Below are 22,389 nucleotides of genomic sequence, written 5' to 3' on the forward strand. Positions count from 1 at the left end.
AAAAAATTCTTCAAGCATATAAATGCAAAAAAGCCAAGGTCTGAACATGTAGGACCCCTAGATAATGGTAATGGGGAGTTGGTCACAGGGGATCAAGAGAAGGCAGAGTTACTAAATGGGTTCTTCCGCTCTGTATATACAACAGAAGAAGGAGCAGCTGATGTAGCCGGTGCCAGTGCTGTTAATATATCAGTTGATATACTGAATTGGATGAATGTAGATACTGTCCAAGCTAAATTAAATAAAATAAATGTACACAAGGCCCCGGGACCAGATGGGTTACACCCTAGAGTTCTTAAAGAGCTTAGTTCAGTTATTTCTGTCCCCCTCTTCATAATATTTAGAGAGTCTCTTATGAGTGGTATAGTGCCAAGGGACTGGCGCAGGGCAAATGTGGTGCCTATTTTCAAAAAGGGCACTAGGTCTTCGCCAGGTAATTATAGACCAGTAAGCTTAACATCCATCGTGGGGAAAATGTTTGAGGGGCTATTGAGGGACTATATACAGAATTATGTGACAATAAATAGTATTATAAGTGACAGCCAGCATGGTTTTACAAAGGACAGAAGCTGTCAAACCAACCTGATTTGTTTTTATGAAGAGGTAAGCAGAAGTCTAGACAGAGGGGCCGCTGTGGATATAGTGTTTTTGGACTTTGCAAAGGCATTTGACACTGTCCCTCATAGACATCTAATGGGTAAATTAAGGACTATAGGTTTAGAAAGTATAGTTTGTAATTGGATTGAGAATTGGCTCAAGGACCGTATCCAGAGAGTTTTGGTCAATGATTCCTACTCCGAATGGTCCCCAGTTATAAGTGGTGTACCCCAGGGTTCAGTGCTGGGACCACTATTATTCAACTTATTTATTAATGATATAGAGGATGGGATTAATAGCACTATTTCTATTTTTGCAGATGACACCAAGCTATGTAATATAGTTCAGACTATGGAAGATGTTTGTGAATTGCAGGCAGATTTAAACAAACTAAGTGTTTGGGCGTCCACTTGGCAAATGAAGTTTAATGTAGATAAATGTAAAGTTATGCATCTGGGTACCAACAACCTGCATGCATCATATGTCCTAGGGGGAGCTACACTGGGGGAGTCAATTGTTGAGAAGGATCTGGGTGTACTTGTAAATCATAAACTAAATTTCAGCATGCAGTGTCAATCAGCTGCTTCAAAGGCCAGCAAAATATTGTCGTGTATCAAAAGAGGCATGGACTCGCGGGACAGGGATGTAATATTACCACTTTACAAAGCATTAGTGAGGCCTCATCTAGAATATGCAGTTCAGTTCTGGGCTCCAGTTCATAGAAAGGATGCCCTGGAGTTGGAAAAAATACAAAGAAGAGCAACGAAGCTAATAAGGGGCATGGAGAATCTAAGTTATGAGGAAAGATTAAAAGAACTAAACCTATTTAGCCTTGAGAAAAGACGACTAAGGGGGGACATGATTAACTTATATAAATATATGAATGGCGCATACAAAAAATATGGTGAAATCCTGTTCAATGTAAAACCCCCTCAAAAAACAAGGGGGCACTCCCTCCGTCTGGAGAAAAAAAGGTTCAACCTGCAGAGGCGACAAGCCTTCTTTACTGTGAGAACTGTGAATCTATGGAATAGCCTACCGCAGGAGCTGGTCACAGCAGGGACAGTAGATGGCTTTAAAAAAGGCTTAGATAATTTCCTAGAACAAAAAAATATTAACTGCTATGTGTAGAAATTTTTTACTTCCCCTTTCCCATCCCTTGGTTGAACTTGATGGACATGTGTCTTTTTTCAACCGTACAAACTATGTAACTATGTAACTATGTAACTATGTAATATGGGGTATTGCTGTAATCGAGAGAAATTGCTTTTCAAATGTTGGCGTGCTTGTTCTCCTTTATTCCTTGTAAGAATAGAAAATTTCTACGTTTAGTCAGAAAAAATTAAATTTTGAATTTCACAGCATAATTCCACTAAATTCAGCAAAAAGCCCGTTGGGTCAAAATGCTCACTATACCCCTCGATAAATTTCTTGAGGGGTGCAGTTTCCCAAATGGGGTCACTTTTGAGGGTTTCCACTTATTTGGTCCCGCAGGGGTTTTGCTAATGCGACATAGCACCCAAACAGCATTCCAGAAAAATCTGCATGCCAAGTAGCGCTCCTGCCGTTCTGAGTTCTGCCGTGTATCCAAACAGCAGTTTATAACCAAATGTGTGGGATATTGTCATACTCGGGAGAGATTGCTTTACAAATGTTGGGGTGCCTTTTCTCCTTTAACCCTTGTAGAAATGTAAAATGTAAACATTTTGGAACACGTGGAAAAAAAATTGATATTCATTTTTACGGCCTAATTCCACAAAATTCTGCAAAAAAACTGTGGGGTCTAAATTCCCACTATACCCCTCTATTCCTTGAGTGCTTTAGTTTCCCAAATGAGGTAACTTTTGTGGCGTTTCCACTGTTTTGGTCCCTCAGAGGCTTTGCAAATTCGACATGGCAGTTGAAAACCATTCCAACAAAACTTGAGCTCCGAAAGTCAAATGGTGCTTCTTCCGTTCTAAACCCTGCCGTTTATTACCACATATGGGGTATTGACGTAATTTGAATAAATTGCGTTTCAAATTTTGGGGTTCTTTTTCTCCTTTATGCCTTGTAAATATTGAAGATTGCTACATTTTATTGGAAAAAATTTAGATTTTCATTTTTATATCTTAATTCCACTAAATGCAGCAAAAAAACCTGTGGGGTTAAAATGCTCATTATACCCCTTGATAAATTCCTTAAGGGGGTGTAGTTTGCCAAATGGTGTCTTTTTGGGGGGTTTCCACTGTTTTGGCACCACAAAACCTCTTCAAACCTGACATGGTGCCTAAAATATATTCTAATATAATAGAGGCCCCAAAATGCACTAGGTGCTCCTTTGCTTTGGAGGCCGGTGCTTCAGTCCAGTAGCACACTAGGGCCACATGTGGGATATTTCTAAAAACGGCAGAATCTGGGCTATAGATATTAAAGAGGCTCTGTCACCAGATTTTGCAAGCCCTATCTGCTATTGCAGCAGATCGGCGCTGCAATGTAGATTACAGTAACGTTTTTATTTTTAAAAAACGAGCATTTTTGGTCAAGTTATGACCATTTTTGTAGTTATGCAAATGAGGCTTGCAAAAGTCCAAGTGGGTGTGTTTAAAAGTAACAGTCCAAGTGGGCGTGTATTATGTGTATACATCGGGGCGTTTTTACTACTTTTACTAGCTGGGCGTTGTGTATAGAAGTATCATCCACTTCTCTTCAGAACGCCCAGCTTCTGGCAGTGCAGACACAGCCGTGTTCTCGAGAGATCACGCTGTGACGTCACTCACAGGTCCTGCATCGTGTCAGACGAGCGAGAACACCGGCACCAGAGGCTACAGATGATTCTGCAGCAGCATCGGCGTTTGCAGGTAAGTCGATGTAGCTACTTACCTGCAAACGCCGATGCTGCTGCAGAATCATCTGTAGCCTCTGGTGCCGGTGTCCTCGCTCGTCTGACACGATGCAGGACCTGTGAGTGACGTCACAGCGTGATCTCTCGAGAACACGCTGTGTCTGCACTGCCAGAAGCTGGGCGTTCTGAAGAGAAGTGGATGATACTTCTCGTCAGAGCGCCCAGCTAGTAAAAGTATTAAAAACGCCCCGATGTACACACATAATACACGCCCACTTGGACTTTTACTTTTAAACACACCCACTTGGACTTTTGCAAGCCTCATTTGCATAACTACAAAAATGGTCATAACTTGGCCAAAAATGCTCGTTTTTTAAAAATAAAAACGTTACTGTAATCTACATTGCAGCGCCTATCTGCTGCAATAGCAGATAGGAGCTGCAAAATCTGGTGACAGAGCCTCTTTAAGTTGTGGTTTTGTGGTAAAACCTTCTGTGTTACAGAAAAAAAAGAATCAACAAAGATTTTCTGCAAAAAAAATTCAATTTGTAAATTTCACCTCCAATTTGCTTTAATTCCTGTGAAACACCAAAAGGGTTAAGAAACTTTCTAAATGCTGTCTTGAATACTTTGAGGGTGCAGTTTTTTTTAAAATGGGGTGATTTATAGGGGCTTTCTAATATATAAGGCCCTCAAAAACACTTGGGATCTGAACTGGTCCCTGAAAAAATAGCCTTTTGAAATTTTCTTGAAAATGTGAGAAATTGCCACGACCTTGTAACGTCCTAGAAAAATAAAAGAATGTTCAAAAAACAATGGCAACATAAAGTAGGCATATGGGATATATTAACTAGTAACTATGTTAGTGCAGAGCTGTGTGTGTAGTATAAAGTGCAGAGCTGTGTGTAGTATAGAGTGCAGAGCTGTGTGTGTGGTATACAGTGCGGAGCTGTGTGTGGTATACAGTGCAGAGCTGTGTGTAGTATACAGTGCAGAGCTGTGTGTAGTATACAGTGCAGAGCTGTGTGTAGTATACAGTGCAGAGCTGTGTGTAGTATACAGTGCAGAGCTGTGTGTGGTATACAGTGCAGAGCTGTGTGTGTAGTATACAGTGCAGAGCTGTGTGTGTGGTATACAGTGCAGAGCTGTGTGTGTGGTATACAGTGCAGAGCTGTGTGTGGTATACAGTGCAGAGCTGTGTGTGGTATACAGTGCAGAGCTGTGTGTAGTATACAGTGCAGAGCTGTGTGTGGTATACAGTGCAGAGCTGTGTGTGTGGTATACAGTGCAGAGCTGTGTGTGGTATACAGTGCAGAGCTGTGTGTAGTATACAGTGCAGAGCTGTGTGTGTGGTATACAGTGCAGAGCTGTGTGTGTGTGGTATACAGTGCAGAGCTGTGTGTAGTATACAGTGCAGAGCTGTGTGTGGTATACAGTGCAGAGCTGTGTGTGGTATACAGTGCAGAGCTGTGTGTGGTATACAGTGCAGAGCTGTGTGTGTGGTATACAGTGCAGAGCTGTGTGTGTGGTATACAGTGCAGAGCTGTGTGTGTAGTATACAGTGCAGAGCTGTGTGTAGTATACAGTGCAGAGCTGTGTGTGTGGTATACAGTGCAGAGCTGTGTGTAGTATACAGTGCAGAGCTGTGTGTAGTATACAGTGCAGAGCTGTGTGTGTAGTATACAGTGCAGAGCTGTGTGTGTAGTATATAGTGCAGGGCTGTGTGTAGTATACAGTGCAGAGCTGTGTGTGGTATACAGTGCAGAGCTGTGTGTGTGGTATACAGTGCAGAGCTGTGTGTGTGGTATACAGTGCAGACCTGTGTGTAGTATACAGTGCAGAGCTGTGTGTGGTATACAGTGCAGAGCTGTGTGTGGTATACAGTGCAGAGCTGTGTGTGTGGTATACAGTGCAGAGCTGTGTGTGTGGTATACAGTGCAGAGCTGTGTGTAGTATACAGTGCAGAGCTGTGTGTAGTATACAGTGCAGAGCTGTGTGTGTAGTATACAGTGCAGAGCTGTGTGTGTAGTATATAGTGCAGGGCTGTGTGTAGTATACAGTGCAGAGCTGTGTGTGTAGTATACAGTGCAGAGCTGTGTGTGTGGTATACAGTGCAGAGCTGTGTGTGGTATACAGTGCAGAGCTGTGTGTGGTATACAGTGCAGAGCTGTGTGTGTGGTATACAGTGCAGAGCTGTGTGTGTGGTATACAGTGCAGAGCTGTGTAGTATACAGTGCAGAGCTGTGTGTGGTATACAGTGCAGAGCTGTGTGTAGTATACAGTGCAGAGCTGTGTGTAGTATACAGTGCAGAGCTGTGTGTAGTATACAGTGCAGAGCTGTGTGTGTGGTATACAGTGCAGAGCTGTGTGTAGTATACAGTGCAGAGCTGTGTGTAGTATACAGTGCAGAGCTGTGTGTGTAGTATACAGTGCAGAGCTGTGTGTGTAGTATACAGTGCAAGGCTGTGTGTAGTATACAGTGCAGAGCTGTGTGTGTAGTATACAGTGCAGAGCTGTGTGTGTGGTATACAGTGCAGAGCTGTGTGTGGTATAAAGTGCAGAGCTGTGTGTGGTATACAGTGCAGAGCTGTGTGTGTGGTATACAGTGCAGAGCTGTGTGTGTAGTATACAGTGCAGAGCTGTGTGTAGTATACAGTGCAGAGCTGTGTGTGTGGTATACAGTGCAGAGCTGTGTGTAGTATACAGTGCAGAGCTGTGTGTAGTATACAGTGCAGAGCTGTGTGTGTGGTATACAGTGCAGAGCTGTGTGTAGTATACAGTGCAGAGCTGTGTGTGTGGTATACAGTGCAGAGCTGTGTGTGTGGTATACAGTGCAGAGCTGTGTGTGTGGTATACAGTGCAGAGCTGTGTGTGGTATACAGTGCAGAGCTGTGTGTGGTATACAGTGCAGAGCTGTGTGTGTGGTATACAGTGCAGAGCTGTGTGTGTGGTATATAGTGCAGGGCTGTGTGTAGTATACAGTGCAGAGCTGTGTGTAGTATACAGTGCAGAGCTGTGTGTGTGGTATACAGTGCAGAGCTGTGTGTGGTATAAAGTGCAGAGCTGTGTGTGGTATACAGTGCAGAGCTGTGTGTGTGGTATACAGTGCAGAGCTGTGTGTGTGGTATACAGTGCAGAGCTGTGTGTGTGTGGTATACAGTGCAGAGCTGTGTGTGTGGTATACAGTGCAGAGCTGTGTGTGTGGTATACAGTGCAGAGCTGTGTGTGTAGTTTACAGTGCAGCGCTGTGTAGTGCAGGCGGCAGTTATGAGTGATGGAGCACACAATTCTGACTTTGTCACATAATAAGCAGCATGTAATCAATAGAAAGCTACATGAAATTCCTCCATCACAACCCGAACCTGGCTCCTCCCACACAAGTGACTGATCACATGGTCAGGACATCGAAGGTCCGTCAGCCACTAGGATCTCGCATCTACAGTGTCCCCAGTGTTGTGTTGGTGTAATACTCAGTAGCTGCCGCTAGGTGTCGCTGCTCCTATCTGTGAGAATATAGTCAGTGTCGCTGCTCCTCCTCTTCAGCGTACAATAACGTCATAGATCAGCGGCTGTGGGTCGGGTGTTATACAGGCGGCAGGTATGTGCACCCCAATATGTCTGTCACTGGTATGTACTTGCATCATGGAAGAAACCTAGGCTTTACCTGGAGCGCTGTGGCGGCTGAGCTCTGGATCGGCGAGCAGCTCTGGAGAGTGTCCGGCCTGGGCCTGCTGCCGTTCATCAGTACAGGATCAGATCCAGGAGGAGCGGGCACATGCCAGTGCTGACCTCACTGCAACCTATTGTTCAGCCTGGCATCATGTCCAGCACCGGTTGCTACTGATTAATGCCCAGTGCCAGACTCCTGGAGAATCCAGCAGGTCTATCTGACGACTTGTGCCCTGTAATGCCTGGTGCTGCTCTAGTCATGGCACAGCTCTGGACTGCTATTAAATTGGCACTAATACCAACATGGACTATGACTGACAGCAGCTGTCCTGCGCCCATGGGAGATGCGAGGGCTCGTGATTACGCAGAAACGTATAAATTGGGAAGGCAGGCCCAAATATATAGGGTTAAGAGCGCCAATAGAAAGCTGGCATTGCCCTGTTTGGCAGTAGAAAGGAAGAAGCCTTTTCATGCCCACCCAATGGGAGCGGGGTTCTCGTCACTGACCATTGAATAGAAAGTCATGTGAGTGAGAGGAGGGGATTGGATCCTAATCCCTTCTTTTACTGTGGTTGGGGGCTTTTCCAGGTCTGCACTGTGCAGGTGAGAATGCCACCCTAGTACCCTGTCCACTATACGGCAGCCGCCATGATCCTGCTATTATCTATCACTTTTCTTTATAGATTATCACTTCCATCAGGACCGTAGCCATTTTTCTAAATACACACCTGCTAATGATCTGCCAATCGGCCGCACGTTGTGGTATAAGAGGACACCCATACAAATGAATTGGCGACCATATATTAAAGTGTAGCTAAACGTTTGACAAACTTCTGACATGTGAGAAGTTTGGATTTGTGGGGGTCCGAGCACTGAGACCCCCACCAATCGCTAGAACGAAGCAGCTGAAGCACTCGTGTGAGCGCTCAGCCGCTTCGTGTCTGTTCAGCTGTTTCTGGAAATAAATCGGTGTGCGGACTCAATAGAAAGTCTATGAGCCTGTACTCCTATACATCGGCTTTCCGGAAAAAGCCGAACAGACATGAAGCGGATGAGCGCTCACACGATTGCTTCAGCTGCTTCGTTCTAGAGATTGGTGGGGGTCTCAGTGCTCGGACCCCCACCAATCCAAACTTCTGACTTGTCACTATAACACGTCAAACGTTTAGCTACACTTTAAATAATAACGTTGAGTCCTTCATAGGGGTCCCTACCCGAAGAGTTTGTGTCCTCTTACGCGGCCCCACATGCTCGTTGATTGGCGGTCATGTGCTCTTTTCACAAGGAGCTATGCGTGGGGACGAGTGTTTGTTACTAGGATCGCTCTTCCTCACACATTTCCATCATGTCGGCAGCACAGCTCCCTGTTTACACAAGGCGATGTGCTGCCGAAAACATTAATATTTTGTGCTGCATAAATGAGAAGATCAGCCGATGAACGAGCGTTGGCCCGTTCATTGGCTTATTGTTGCTCTGTTTACACAGGGGGGCGAACGTTTATATGAACACTCGATTGTCCGATAATTTGCCCGTGCAAAAGGGTCTTGGGACCAGTTATGACACTATTTTGGTATATTGTTAAATTTTGCGCACTGAAAGGAAGGTGTGCACACATGACTGGCTAGATGCGTCATACGGGCTTAAGACGTGATGAAGATCTAACAAACAAGCGATCGGGTTCTTGATCATTGGCCGGTGTAAACATGTCAGTGATGACTGAGCAAACGCTCGTTCATCGGCTGATCGCATCTTTTATGCAGCCATAAAAATAGTCGTTTATCGGCCGCACATCTCCCCGTGTAAACTGGATGTACTGCCGACAAGATGCAACAAACCATTGTATTAACGATCACTCGTCCCCATACTGCCGATCATTGCTCTGTTTAAATGAAGCAAATGAGCGCTGATCGACATGTTCTCATCAATCGGCTCATTACCGTGCAGGAATCTACCCGTGTAAAACCGCCGTTACACTTCAGTTCCCGTTACTACAGATTGAGATTTATTTTACTCTTCTGGACTGCTATGTGAGGGAAGTGTCGGAATATTTCCTGCTGCAAAATGGCGGATATTTGGCTTGTCACATTTTTCTTTCGAAACTTCTACTCGGGGAAGACCACTGCTACAATACAAGGTTATTATTAGGGTCTCCCGTAGATCGCAGCCGCAGATGGAATATTTATTTAATGAAAACATTTGTCTTACCATGTCATAACTACAGTGACGACGGACACACGGAGAGAAGGAGAGGAGATGTAAAGATGTATATGGCGTTCTGGGGAAAGCTGGGTGACAACTCTCATGGGTTGTACAACATTCGTGGTTTAGGTTGTTCATATTCAAGAGCAAGAATGGCTAGGATTGTTTTTTAATCTAGTCACCATGGGTATGAAGGATAATAGACTCCAGTTTATAGTTGTCAGTGGTAACATTGGATATATAGCACCATCGTAGTGCCCGGGACCAAAGCAATGGAAATACCTCTATAAAGTCCATATGTCTTATTCGGGTATACGTTCAGACCTTGCCCTCCTGGCGTACTTGTGAAGGTCTCGTCCGCCAAGTTTAGATTGAAGAGGTGACTTTCAGGCGACAATTTGTATTTACTTGGAGAGGAAGGAGAGTCATAAACTTACAGTTAGGCCCTGTTAACATCACACTATGGCGCTTCATTTGATGTATACGTCGGAAAACCAACCAACGTATACCTCCGATGGAAGCCTGTGAGATACGGGCATACTAATGTAATATCGTAATATTTTTAGTTTTTTTTACAATGGGAGTATATCAAGGAGTTATCCCACGATAAGTCTTCGATATACTCCCATTGTAAAAAAAAAAAATATTACGATATTCCATTCGTTTATTTTGGGTTGTGGTAGAACGACGTGCCTGACAAAGGACAAAATACATTAACGACTATGGTGACAAATGAGAAGAGGCTGTTGGGGACTGGCGGAAATGTGTTCCTGCAGAATTCAAAGCGTGGAGTTGTTTGTGATGCTTAAAAATGCGCATAAGGCTATGTCCATACAGCGCAATTTGTTGATATTTGTAAGTTAAAGTCAGAAGTGGATCCAGGAGGAAGGCGAAGTGTTAGTTCGTTCTTTATATTTCCCATTCGTTTTGAAATCCCTTTTGTCTTTGACTCAAAAATCAATATCAAAATCTGCAACAAATCGCAATGTGTGAACGTAGCCTTACCAGCCCTCCGCTAACACAGAAGTGTCTACACCATGTTGGAGATCCAGCGTGGTCGCCTTTGGTGGTCGGGGCAACTGCCTGAACTCGTTGATTTATTATAGGATCTATGGTTTTCACTTGACTTTCCCTATAACACGGACCTCCTCATAACCAGGTTTATCATTATCAAACTGAATTGTATGGTCTTCTCCATTGTATGTTCTTCACTGATTCCCTTATTTCTCTCTCTACAAATTGTAGCACATCAAGATACAATCATGTCTTACATCTTTGTCAATGATTCGTCGCAGACCAACGTTCCCCTGCTGCAGGCCTGCATTGATGGGGACTTCAACTATTCTAAGCGCCTTCTAGAAAGTGGATTTGATCCCAATATCCGGGACAGCCGGGGCCGCACGGGTCTACACCTGGCTGCAGCCAGAGGGAACGTAGACATCTGTCAACTACTTCACAAGTTTGGAGCTGATCTCCTTGCCACTGACTATCAGGGAAACACCGCCCTGCACTTGTGCGGTCACGTGGACACAATACAGTTCCTTGTCACCAATGGACTTAAAATTGATATTTGGTGAGTTAACAATATCCAAACGTATGATCGTTCTGCTGTGCCAAGGAAAATACTATAGATTCTGCCCATTTTAATAATCTTGACATGCTGGGCATTGTCATGATATCTCCTTTTTTATGTATTCTTTATAAATTTCTATGGATTCTTTATAAAAAATTTTATTGGGTAATTAAAAAATGTACAGGGGTATTTCCACTCCCATTCCATGTTTTAACTTATAAATTGCTCTATAGGGGAGATCCCAGCTCAAAATTTTTTACTGCTACCAATGCCATAAATACTTGTGGAGTCCCCTTATTCTAGCAGCTTTTAGCCAATCACGTGACAAATTCTCAATCCTACTTATGTGATTGGACAGAAAGCAGCACATGACAAGCAGAGTGCACTCCACTTTTCCTCGGACTTCTACAACCATCATTTAAAATTGGCTTCAGGGAAGATTTCATGACACTGGTCTCCTCGGTAGAGCAGGTTATAAAAATAGAGATAGCATTCACCACTAACACCTATATTTCAAAGAGAAAATAGTGGTGACGAGTCCATTTTAAAGTGTAATCTTCGATTATTATTTTTTTTCTTCCCGTAAATCAATAGTACAAGCGGTGATAAGGAACTTTTTAATATATCTTATTATAGAAAATGCCTCTTCCTCCACTTAGCACGCTCCTTCTCCCTCCTTACTCTTCGCTCACTCTCAATACGTTGCTAAAATCTATATTCAGTAAGAAAGAGATAACAGATTATCAGTGTACGGAGAGTGAAGGGGGAGCAACTGCAGCTAGAGATGCTACTGCAGCTTCTAGTAAGGGTATGTTCACACGGCCTATTTACGGACGTAATTCGGGCGTTTTTGCCCCGAATTACGTCTGAAAATAGCGCCTAAATAGCGCTGACAAACATCTGCCCATTGAAAGCAATGGGCAGACGTTTGTCTGTTCACACGAGGCGTATATTTACGCGCCGCTGTCAAATGACGGCGCGTAAATAGACGCCCGCGTAGAAGAAGTGACCTGTCACTTCTTTGGCCGTAATTGGAGCCGCTATTCATTGACTCCAATGAATAGCAGCGCTAATTACGGCCGTAATTGACGCGGCGTTCAAGCGCCTGCACATGCCGGTACGGCTGAAATTACGGGGATGTTTTCAGGCTGAAACATCCCCGTAATTTCAGCCGTTACGGACCCCCGCCGTGTGAACATACCCTCAGTGTTTTACTAGAATACAGCACTGGGGTGAGACCGTAAAACACTTACTAGAAGCAGCAGCAATGAAGAAATTATGCAGTAGTAATGAGCAGTGTAGCTGTGAATCTAGCACTGGGGTGAGACTGTAAAATATTTACTAGAAGCGGCATCATGGAGGACATTATACAGCAGTAAGGAGCAGTGTAGCTGTGAATCCAATACTGGGGTAATACAGTAAAATACTTACTAGAAGCAGCATGGAGGACATTAGAGCAGTAATGAGCAGTGTAGCTGAGAAACCAGCTCTGGAGTGAGACACGAAAACGCTTACTAGAAGCGGCATCATGGAGGGTTTTATACTGCAGTAATGAGCAGTGTAACTGAGAATCCAGCACTGGGGTGAGATATAACACTTACTAGAATCTGCACCAGTGTGTCTGTGTCTCTCTGCAGCTGCTCCTCTCCATAGACTTCTAGGGGCAGCAGCTGTAACCTGTGTTGAAGACATATTTTAGCAGTGAATTGAGAGAAAATGATCAGTGGAGGGGGAGGAGGAGAGCGAAAAAAAAAAAAAAAAAAAGGGTGAACCCAACCTAAGAAAAATACAGAGTTCATATATTTCGATTTTAAAGTGTAGCTAAATGTCTCGGTGCTCGGACCCCCACCAATCCAAACTTCTGGCATGTCAATATGACATGTCAGAAGTTTGTCAAACGTTTAGCTACACTTTAAGGACATTTGGCTTATATAAGTCAAGTTTTGCTTTAATGCCGCTAAGGGAACAAGGTATTGTAATTACAGTAATGTTTTCCATCTGTGACATCCGTGATGATATTCTTAACATTCTGTGATTCACATATTCTCGCAGCAATCACCAAGGTGCTACCCCACTCGTTCTAGCAAAGCGCAGGGGGGTGAATAAAGAGGTTATCCGCATGCTAGAATCCTTGGAGGAACAAGAAGTGAAGGGCTTCAACAGGGGCACTCATTCTAAAATGGAAACCATGCAAACAGCTGAAACCGAAAGATATGTCCAATGCTCCGAGCTGCTAATGGAAAAGGGACACAGCACTCTCTCGGAAGGATCCACTGAGGAAGATTGGTATGTTGGGAGCAGTTTATATTCCTTCTGTTTGTTCTCTAAACTCATGCTTTTGCTCCTCCGTTTTCACGTATCATCAGAAGTCTCCAAAATGGTGTCGCCAACTGGTAATAGAAAGAGTACATTCGTTTTTCACGCAGTTATTCCATAATTGTTACAGAAACCTAAACCACTTTTGAAACTAAGGGGTTCACAGAACAAGTTCAGATCCAAATTCCTTCCCCCAGATCTCATTGATCACGGCTGTTTGTTTACCCTGCTTTGTAGGTCAATTCAAAGGCGAGTTATGTTCATAGATAAAGGGCTGAAGTGATTCGGGCACTGCCGATGGAACAGGAGCGCCGCTCTGCAGGGAGAGTTTATAAAGGTTCTTAATTAGCGCTGTGTCTCCTTCAGACTGTGGATTGGTAGAGGTCCCGTCCACTGATCAGGAAGCGATGGCATATCCTAGCGATCTGCCGTTACATCTAATAGTACCTCTTTAATTACCGGTTTGCAGAAATGTTACATACCTGTTGTCCCTATACGCAGAAACTCCGAAAGCTAAAAGGTGTTTCTGACACAAACAAGAAAGAATTGCTTATTTATGCACTTTTCTACTCTATTAATTAAAGTGGATCTAGGGCCTTATTCACATTTACATTTTTTTCCCTACGTTTAGAGTGTACATTGTGAAAGCTCCCAACATACACATTAAACGTCTCCATTAGCCCAACGAAACCCTTTAACCCCTTAATGACCGGGCCTGAAAAGACCTTAAAAAACTCTGTGTGAACCCAGCCTTACTTGGTATTCACAGTGAAAATGACCTTTGCTTGTTGTATAGCTGCAGTTAAACATTAGCTCATAGGTGTCCGTGTGCTGCATATTTCAGCTTCTAAAACACCATTTTATTTCCTGTTCCTTTCCTGTTCATGTTACGGCTACAACATCCAGGATCGCGCTTAAACACGTAGATGCCGCAGCGATCGCAACATCTAAGTGCCTCTGTCGCCCCATCGGCGTCCCTGTAATGCAATCACGAGATGCCTTTAGCTTGTCATGGCAGCCAGAGACCTATAGAAGGCCCCCAGGTCAGCCATGTGTATATGCCTATTCAAGAATTCTGTAATGCGGGGTCAAGGCCCCTAGAGGGACTAAAATAAATCCAGGCGGTGGTTAATCCGGCATTAAAAGGACCTGGCAGAAGTCAGGGACTAACATACTACTGGGACCTGGTTTCTGATACTGACAAATCTTATAGTAGTTTTACATCTTGTTTGAATTTTCTGTCGATATAGCCGTATGGGGGCTTGTTTTTTGCTGTACATGTCGTTTTTGGCAACCTTTTAGGGTACATATATTTATTGCTTGACTTTAATGGAAAATGGGGTAAAAAAAACCAGCAATTCTGCCATTGATTTATGTGTTTTTCATACACGATGCAGTTTAAATAATGTTATTTTTTTCTACATTGTTTTGAGGAGGATTTTTTGTTAAACTTCTTGGCCCACTAGGAATCTAGAAGTTCAATCCTTTGATAAATTACATAATGTTTTGGAAAACTTAAATAATACTGACATGCAAACTATTAGGCCATGCTTCTGGCAGGTCCGTACTGCAACAGGGAATGTGCGAACCTAACTTTACAAATTACTGTAAGTACATACGGTTTCTGCTGCAGTTTTACAGTGTTTGCGACACAAAAACATACAATTACGACCACAGTAGGCACAGCAGCCCACACTTAGTCATCCCAGTAGGGCACCCCCATTCTCAACAGACAGCTGCTGTCACAGCTGCGGGCCGTCAGGCTCATTCACCTCCTGACAGCCGCCGCCATGGGTCTCCGAGCACTGGCCCCAGTCTCCTCAGGAGACGCCAGAGCTCACTTCCGCTTACCACGGACAGATCCCGTAGGGTGCTCGTGCCCGCTCTTAAAGGGCCAGTGCGCGCACCTGTAGTTAATGTTTAAATCGGCCCATGAGTACCCTGGACTATAAGAAGGGCTCTGCCCCTTCCTCCCTTGCCTGAGCGTTGTTGTCTTACCCGAAGTTTGTCTAGCAAATAGTCTCCATGTTTTCCAGTTCCCAGTGTTCCCCGTTCCTGTACCTGTATCCCGTGCTACCTGGTCAATTGCCGTGCTGAGCTGTAGTCGTGCTGTGCTGTATTCCACGCCTGTCCTGCTACACCACGCCTGACTGCTGCCTAAGTCCCAGTCGAGCCTGTCATTGCTTCTGTCCGAGCTGCCGCCGGTACACTATACGAACTATAGACTGTGACCTGTGTCCTGTTGGCCAGCTGCCATACCGTCAAGGCGGTACGGCCCAGTGGGCCCACGCACCCAACGTGACAGCTGCCCCTAACCTCTGTATAGTCACAGCAAAATTACCCCACACACCGTAGTCAAAGCAGAACACTCCCCTCTAATCCCTTAACTCACAGCAGGGCCCCCCTTCCCGATCCCTCCCACACACCGTAATGGCAGGACTTCCCCATTTTCCCCCTCTCAGTAGTCACAGCAGGACCGCTAACAGAGACTGGTTCCTTAATGAGTTGTCACCCAATCATGAGCATGTGACTGATCAATTGGCACAGACTTACATTTTTATCCACTTATACCAAAAATTCTATATTTTGTCAATGTCCAATTATACATAAAAAAAATCTCCCAGCATGAAAAATATTTTACTATAATTAGAACAATTTTCTTTTGGAAGATCCATTGTGACGATCACATTTTACATTGTCTCCATTTGGGATATTTTCGGACGACAATCCACTGAGGAGACTTCTGAAAAGGTTTATGATGGGTCAACATGACTTTATCATGGCGACTACTAGGGAATAGAACATGTGAGAATTGTTTGAGGAACACAAAGTGAGACAAAAGTCAGATTTTCTGTAAACCTAAGTAGATATTGAGTGTTTGTCATAGAAAAGGGAAGAAGCGATCCTCCACTGCACAGCTGGCACGACAGTGGTTTTGGGGACACATAACAGTACCTGCTTTGTGCGGCTGCTATAAATGGGACTACTTCTGGATAAAGCGGAGAGGCTAGCCACCATAGTGAACCTACACTAGATTGCTGCATTGCTTATAGGAAAAACCAGAGCTTGTTTCAATTCATGCATTCTCCTTAGTGGCCAGCAGGTGGCTCTAGTGACTCATAGTTCTTAGCTGGGAACTCCTGTGAGCTCCGGCGTCAGTTCACCTGGGTGCACGGATGTCACTGGAGAATCGCTCTCTAATAACATCTAGGCCTTTCTAAAAGCAGTATAGCGCATATATATTTATCCGTAATCACTTAATTACAGCGGCTCTAGTCACATGTTCTTTGTACAACTGACTTCTAATATATCTTGGTCTCATACATGGGCAAAAAGTGCTGGATGACAACCACTACCAGCCATAATAATGATCATAGGGGTTGTCATTCAACTTTACACAGACTCTGAATAGCTGCTTTGAGGAAGTCCAAGACGGGATGAAACGCGTTAGCCAATTGATTATTCACCGATTTACTTTTCACGGCGCTGCATCAGAATAAATAAACAGAGCAGGGAGCCGTTAAATCTCCCTGCTCTCAGCTGCCAGAGGTGGCTGGGGGTATCCCCGCTCTAATGGGTGAGATCGATATAAGTATCGATCTCACCCGTTTAACCCTTCAGATGCGGCGCTCAATAGTGAGCGCCGCATCTGAGTGGTTTTGGAGAGAGGGAGGGAGCTCCCTCTCATCCCACCGACACCCGGCGATGAGATCGCCTGGTGTCGTGTCTTCTACGGCAGCCAGGGGCCTAATAAAGGCCCCCAGGTCTGCCTGTAGTGTATGCCTGCTAGGTCATGCCAGAGGCATGTCCCAGCAGATGCCTGTCTGTTTTAAACGGACAGGGAGTAATACACTCCAATACAAAAGTATTGCAATGTATTATAAAAGCGATCGGATGATCACATAGTAAAGTCCCCTAGTGGGGCTAGTAAAAAAGTAGAAAAAGTTTTTAATAAAGTGAATTAAAAAAATAAAATTAAAAACCCACTTTTTCCCCTTACAAAATGCTTTATTATTAAAAAAAAACAACAAAATAAAGTAAAAAAGTTACACATATTTGGTATCGCCGTGTCCGTAACGACCCCGCCTATAAAGCGATTACATTATTTAACCCTCAAGGCTGGTCATTAAGGGGTTAAAGAAGAACTTGACGGCACCAGTCCAAGATATTCCTCCGGCAAACTTTATTACTATGCGATGGATGGACCGCAGATCACCTTGTCAATGGGGAAACCACTCGTTGAGCAGTCTTCAGGAATAGGAACAAGCCTGCTACATTTCCAATAATAAAAAGTTTGGTGCCTCTCGCCTAACCATATAGTCGTCCCAAGTGTAATCTCTCAACACTCCAGATACGGCTTTCTACACTGCAAATGTAATAGTTGCCACTTATCTGGTGAATGTCCTACTGGCCAGGAATCGTTGTGCCACTATTGTTTATTTACCTGCTTGATGCTAATGCTTTTGTCTTCTATTCAATGCGGCTGATATGAACATGTCGCAGACTTGAAACTCTGCACTGGTTTTTTTCTGCTGCATGTGAATGAGGTGTAAATTAACCTATTCACTTTCATTGGTTTAAAGCACGAAATCGGCGCCCAAATCCTGAGCGTGTGAACATGGTCTATTGTAGAAACTAACATGACATAAACCTAGGTCTGAAAATGATGATGGGTAGGGGGCACTCAGACCCTCACTGGTTTTCAGAGATGAAGGGACTCTGCAGTTCTTCATTTTGGGAATCCGTGGGTGGTCTGAGCTCATGGACCTCCTGCAGTGTCTGAGCCTGACTCTTCTACCCCTGGATAACGTTCTTCTGAGTAATCACTGCTGACAGTCTGGCTCCGGCCTACGGTACATGTGTATTTTTTACAAGCTTTATCTGGTTGTTTGTATATAAAATATCCTTGTGTCATGTTCGCAGTACTCCCTGCCTGTGGGAACATTGCGTTCTACTCACACAATTCAAGTCTGTTGCCAATATGCTTTTAACTTTCGGATGACGGTCTGCTAAACGGCAACATTACTTTCTTGGCAAGAAGTATCAGGAGAACTTTCCTGGAAAGAATGAAAAAGACAATTCACATAGACCTTCTTTGTCTCTTTTAACAGGAGAGCCTATTTATTGCCCCCACTTGTTATATGACCACATAGGGTGCATTGTGTTCTCCATACCTGGCTCAGGCAGACTCTGTCCTAGATTGTCATGAGGCTAAACTTGTCTGTCCAACCTCCCCGAATGTAATATCTCCCTGATCAGACATTTCTAGAAAGGGATGGCGGTAAGTCCCAGTAAGAAAAGGGGAGGTGAAATGGGCTCATAGCAGCCATTCAGATTACAGCTCTTGTTTTTAGCGGATTTGTTGCTATAATTTATTTTTGTTAAATCTGCTCATATTGCACTGTTAATTCTTGTATATTGACTATAGCACATCTTCTTTTTGTTATATGGTTCACAGGATGATAAACTGATCACCGGGAGTCCTGATGATGTAATCAGCAAATGTTAAATATCCGCCACCCCAAATTATTACATCGTTACCATTATAGTCAATATGCTGTATATGTAATGCATGGGAATGACAGGTCCTCCAGAGCGAGACATGCTCTTTAAAGCTATTCCCGCCAGCAGATGAAGGTCTTGAATACCCCCCCCCCCTCCCTGTAATTATAGGTTATTTGAAACTGGGTTTTAAATCCAGAAATAAATTTCATGCAAAGTTGTGTCCCATTTACAAGCACTGTGCAGCCCCTGATCAAGCAGGGAATACTAGAAGATTTCAACTCCGTAGCAGAGGTGTAAATTCTGCTAAGAATGGACTATGTAATGTTGCAATTGAACATTACAGTCAGCCTCTTCCGAAACTAAAAGGGCTTCTTACGATAATGGATTGCACTCCGCAGGATAGCAAAGGGATATGAGACTTTAGGTGTAGTGTCCCTTTAATTTTTTTTAGATCTGTAAAAAATTGACATTACAAATTTCAGTTTAGTCCAATCTCCTAATTTAGGATTTCTATTGGATTGCTGATGTATGATTGGATGTGTATTGACTTGTCATCTTTTCTTACAGTGCTATGGAAAGTCATTCCCTCTTGAATCCGAACCTTCAACAGGGAGAAGGGGTTCTCTCCAGCTTTCGTACCACTTGGCAGGAATTTGTGGAAGATCTTGGATTTTGGAGAGTCCTCCTCCTACTCATCGTCATTGCCCTACTTTCTCTAGGCATTGCATACTATGTCAGCGGGGTGCTGCCATTTGTGGAGAATCAGCCTGAACTAGTTCACTAGAGCAAGAGCTAAGCTTGCTTGTGGGTTCAGCTTCCCGATCCTTTCCGGTGCAGCGCTCAATGTGGGTGCTTTGCTCCTGGACTGAACTACTTTATGTCACCCCCTTCTCATTACACGTGGGACATTCTTAGAAGGTCTCTGGAAAGGTTCTTGTTTTACCATGCAGTAAATGGAAGGCTCTTGAGCGACGTCTTGCTGCTGTTTTCCTATTTATATGGAGAATTACTGCTCCCTTTGGCGATGTCTTGGCAAGAACAACTTTGAAGAAGGAAAACGAGGTTCTTGAGTTCCGGTTCCATCTGAATGGTGACTGGAGTTGGTTTTCATTGACATTTCATTCCTTCCCATCATCCTCGATCTTACCTGCAAACGCTGATGCTGCTGCAGAATCAACTGTAGCCTCTGCTGCCGATGTGGCCGTCACGATGCAGGACCTGTGAGTGACGTCACAGATCTGCACTGTCACAAGCTGGGCGTTCTGAAGAGAAGAGGATGTTACTTCTCATCAGAGCGCCCAGCTAGTGAAAGTATTAAAAACGCCCCGATGTACGCACATAATACACACCCACTTGGACTTGTACTTTTAAACACACCCACTTGGACTTTTGCAAGCCTCATTTGCATAATTACAAAAATGGTCATAACTTGGCCAAAAATGCTCGTTTTTTAAAAATAAAAACGTTACTGTAATCTACATTGCAGCGCCTATCTGCTGCAATAGCAGATAGGGGTTGCAAAATCTGGTGACAGAGCCTCTTTAAAGCATGACTCCAGACAAAAAACAAAAGGTTCACATTGCTCCAGAATCCATGCGAGACATTAAGATGGAATAATATTTGCCTTGTTCGTGCCAATGATTCCCTTAAATTATGCTCTGTCTCCAGGGTATCAGGGCTGCTTAATAGACTAAAAGATAGGAAGTCTTAAGGCCTTCTACACGGGTCAATGTACGGGAAAACGAGCGTTCGTTACTCAGGACAATGATCAGCCTCGTTCATCAGCTGATCTGCTCGTTTATTATGGTTGGCAGGTAGCACATCTTGTAGGGTAAACCGGGAAATTTGCTGCCGACATGATGGAAATGGATGGCGATGAAAGATCTTATTGATCGCTCGTCCCCGTACATTACTGATCATTGCTCCTTGTGAAAGGAGCAAACAAGCACCAATCAACGAGCTGTCTCGTTGATCAACGCTTGTTTTCACGGCTTATATTGGACCACATAATCGGACCTTCACAGTCCTGCCCTAGTAACAGTGAACCCATGACGGATTGCTATCCCCGGACAAACTGAGTGGATGGGCGTTAGTGCCACACGCATTAAAAAAAAAAAGAGAGGCATTCTGTATAGTAAGAACATCCAGTGATTCCATAATGGTATATTCCCACTGAATTAAACTATTCCCATTACTTTACCTTTTTTTTCATTTTTTTTTTTTAAGGCGGTATAACCCAACTTTATTTTTGTTCATATATAATGTACTGCAGTGTTGTTTATTTAAATGTATTTACATGTTGATATTTGTCATTTCTTGCTCTTTCTGCAATTGTGAATTTTAAGCTTCGTTCACGTCTGCGTTGTGTCATCCGTTCTAGCGGATCCGTTAAAAAAAACTGACAGACTCACTGATGCCAGACTGAATGCAACGGAAGGTAAAACAGGTTTGTTTTTGACTGTTCATCTTACCGGATCCGTCAAAAAAACTGACACTTCTTTTCCGTTTGTGTCAGTTTGCCACCAGTTCTACTCCGTTTTTAACGGATCAGTTTTCATCTTTGCATCTTTCTTGCTTTTCATTTTTCATCTGCGCATGTGCAGAAAAAAAACGGATCCGTTAAACGTAATGCATACCGATACAAACGGATGGCATATCAGTTTGCATCCGTCATCCATTGACTTCAATGTTAAAAAAAACGGAAAGCTCCTTTCCGTCATGTTTCCATCATTTTTTACGGAAACAATAGCGCAGCAGACTATGGTATTTCTTGTCAAAAAAACGGAAACCTGACAACAGAGCCTAACTGAGCACACCTGATTCAAAAAATTAAAACCCATTGAAATCAATGATTTTTTTTTAACGTAAACGTTAACTTCCGTTCTTGTGGTCCGCTGACGGATACGCTAGAAGCCGCAACTCAGATGTGAACGCAGCCTTAATTGTTTATTTACAAATTCTAAGCTTCTAAAATTTGGCATTTCTCCTCTAATCTTTCTATGCGTTTTGCTGTTTAAAATGTATTACTGTAAGGCTCGCCATGCACGATGACGGAGTTGCGCTTAACAAATGAGATCCCTTCATTCATAAAGTGTCTCGTCTGATTGGTTGGGACGACACTGACACTTTTTTAGGACCGTTTTTATGTATGTGTTGGAGATCATTTTAATAAAAAGTGGCGAGTTGTATGGGGAGCCTTACTATGTAGACCTATGTAATGGCGCTTAATTCAGAGAGTAAATTTCATCACCATTCTCCAGAGAATTTATATACGGTCTGATATAACGGGGGAGATAATGGTTGGTCTGTTCTTATCTGGGTTGAATTAAATAACGGATTAAATATGTGTTTGTTTTTTTCTGTGGCAATGTGGAAGTCATTGATGCCGCACAAAACTGGTGTGGGGGGAGGGGGGGGTGCTGCTTTTTACTTGTCTACTAAGCGTCATTGAGTCAAACACTTTCCTACCGCCGAAAAACTTTATATGTTGCCGTGATACGCTGTTAACTGTAAATCGCCGTATATAAAGGGCGGCTGCTTTAACTATCTGGTGGCGCTGCGGATATCTCTGACTGCGCTGCTAATATGCAGCCACAGTAAAGACCCTGGAGTACCGCTACAGCACTGCTACTCCGTTACCCCCTAGATGCCACAGAGAGAGATGGGGCTCTTTCTGTCACACCATCGGCACCCCGCGACGCGCCAT

General features: G+C 43.7%; 1 protein-coding gene across 1 annotated transcript; it reads left to right on the forward strand.

Annotated features, from left to right (window-relative positions):
• The first annotated feature begins 6,911 nt into the window (after positions 1–6,911).
• ANKRD46 (ankyrin repeat domain 46) lies at positions 6,912–22,029 on the forward strand. The gene is made up of 4 exons (XM_075825941.1): positions 6,912–7,019; positions 10,535–10,862; positions 12,915–13,148; positions 19,251–22,029. The coding sequence occupies exons 2-4, from the start codon at positions 10,552–10,554 to the stop codon at positions 19,465–19,467; spliced, it is 762 nt and encodes a 253-aa protein (XP_075682056.1). The 5' UTR covers positions 6,912–7,019; positions 10,535–10,551; the 3' UTR covers positions 19,468–22,029.
• The last annotated feature ends 360 nt before the right edge of the window (positions 22,030–22,389 follow it).

Source organism: Rhinoderma darwinii, chromosome 5 (genome assembly GCF_050947455.1).
Source record: "Rhinoderma darwinii isolate aRhiDar2 chromosome 5, aRhiDar2.hap1, whole genome shotgun sequence".
In the NCBI taxonomy this organism is placed as follows: Eukaryota; Metazoa; Chordata; class Amphibia; order Anura; family Rhinodermatidae; genus Rhinoderma; species Rhinoderma darwinii.

Bases quoted from the DNA above. Each gene is read 5' to 3' on its own strand.
- ANKRD46 (XM_075825941.1), top strand. From the start codon at position 10,552: ATGTCTTACATCTTTGTCAATGATTCGTCGCAGACCAACGTTCCCCTG. The intron at 10,863-12,914 runs GTGAGTTAACAA...ATATTCTCGCAG, and splicing joins GGACTTAAAATTGATATTTG to CAATCACCAAGGTGCTACCC. The intron at 13,149-19,250 runs GTATGTTGGGAG...CTTTTCTTACAG, and splicing joins GGATCCACTGAGGAAGATTG to TGCTATGGAAAGTCATTCCC.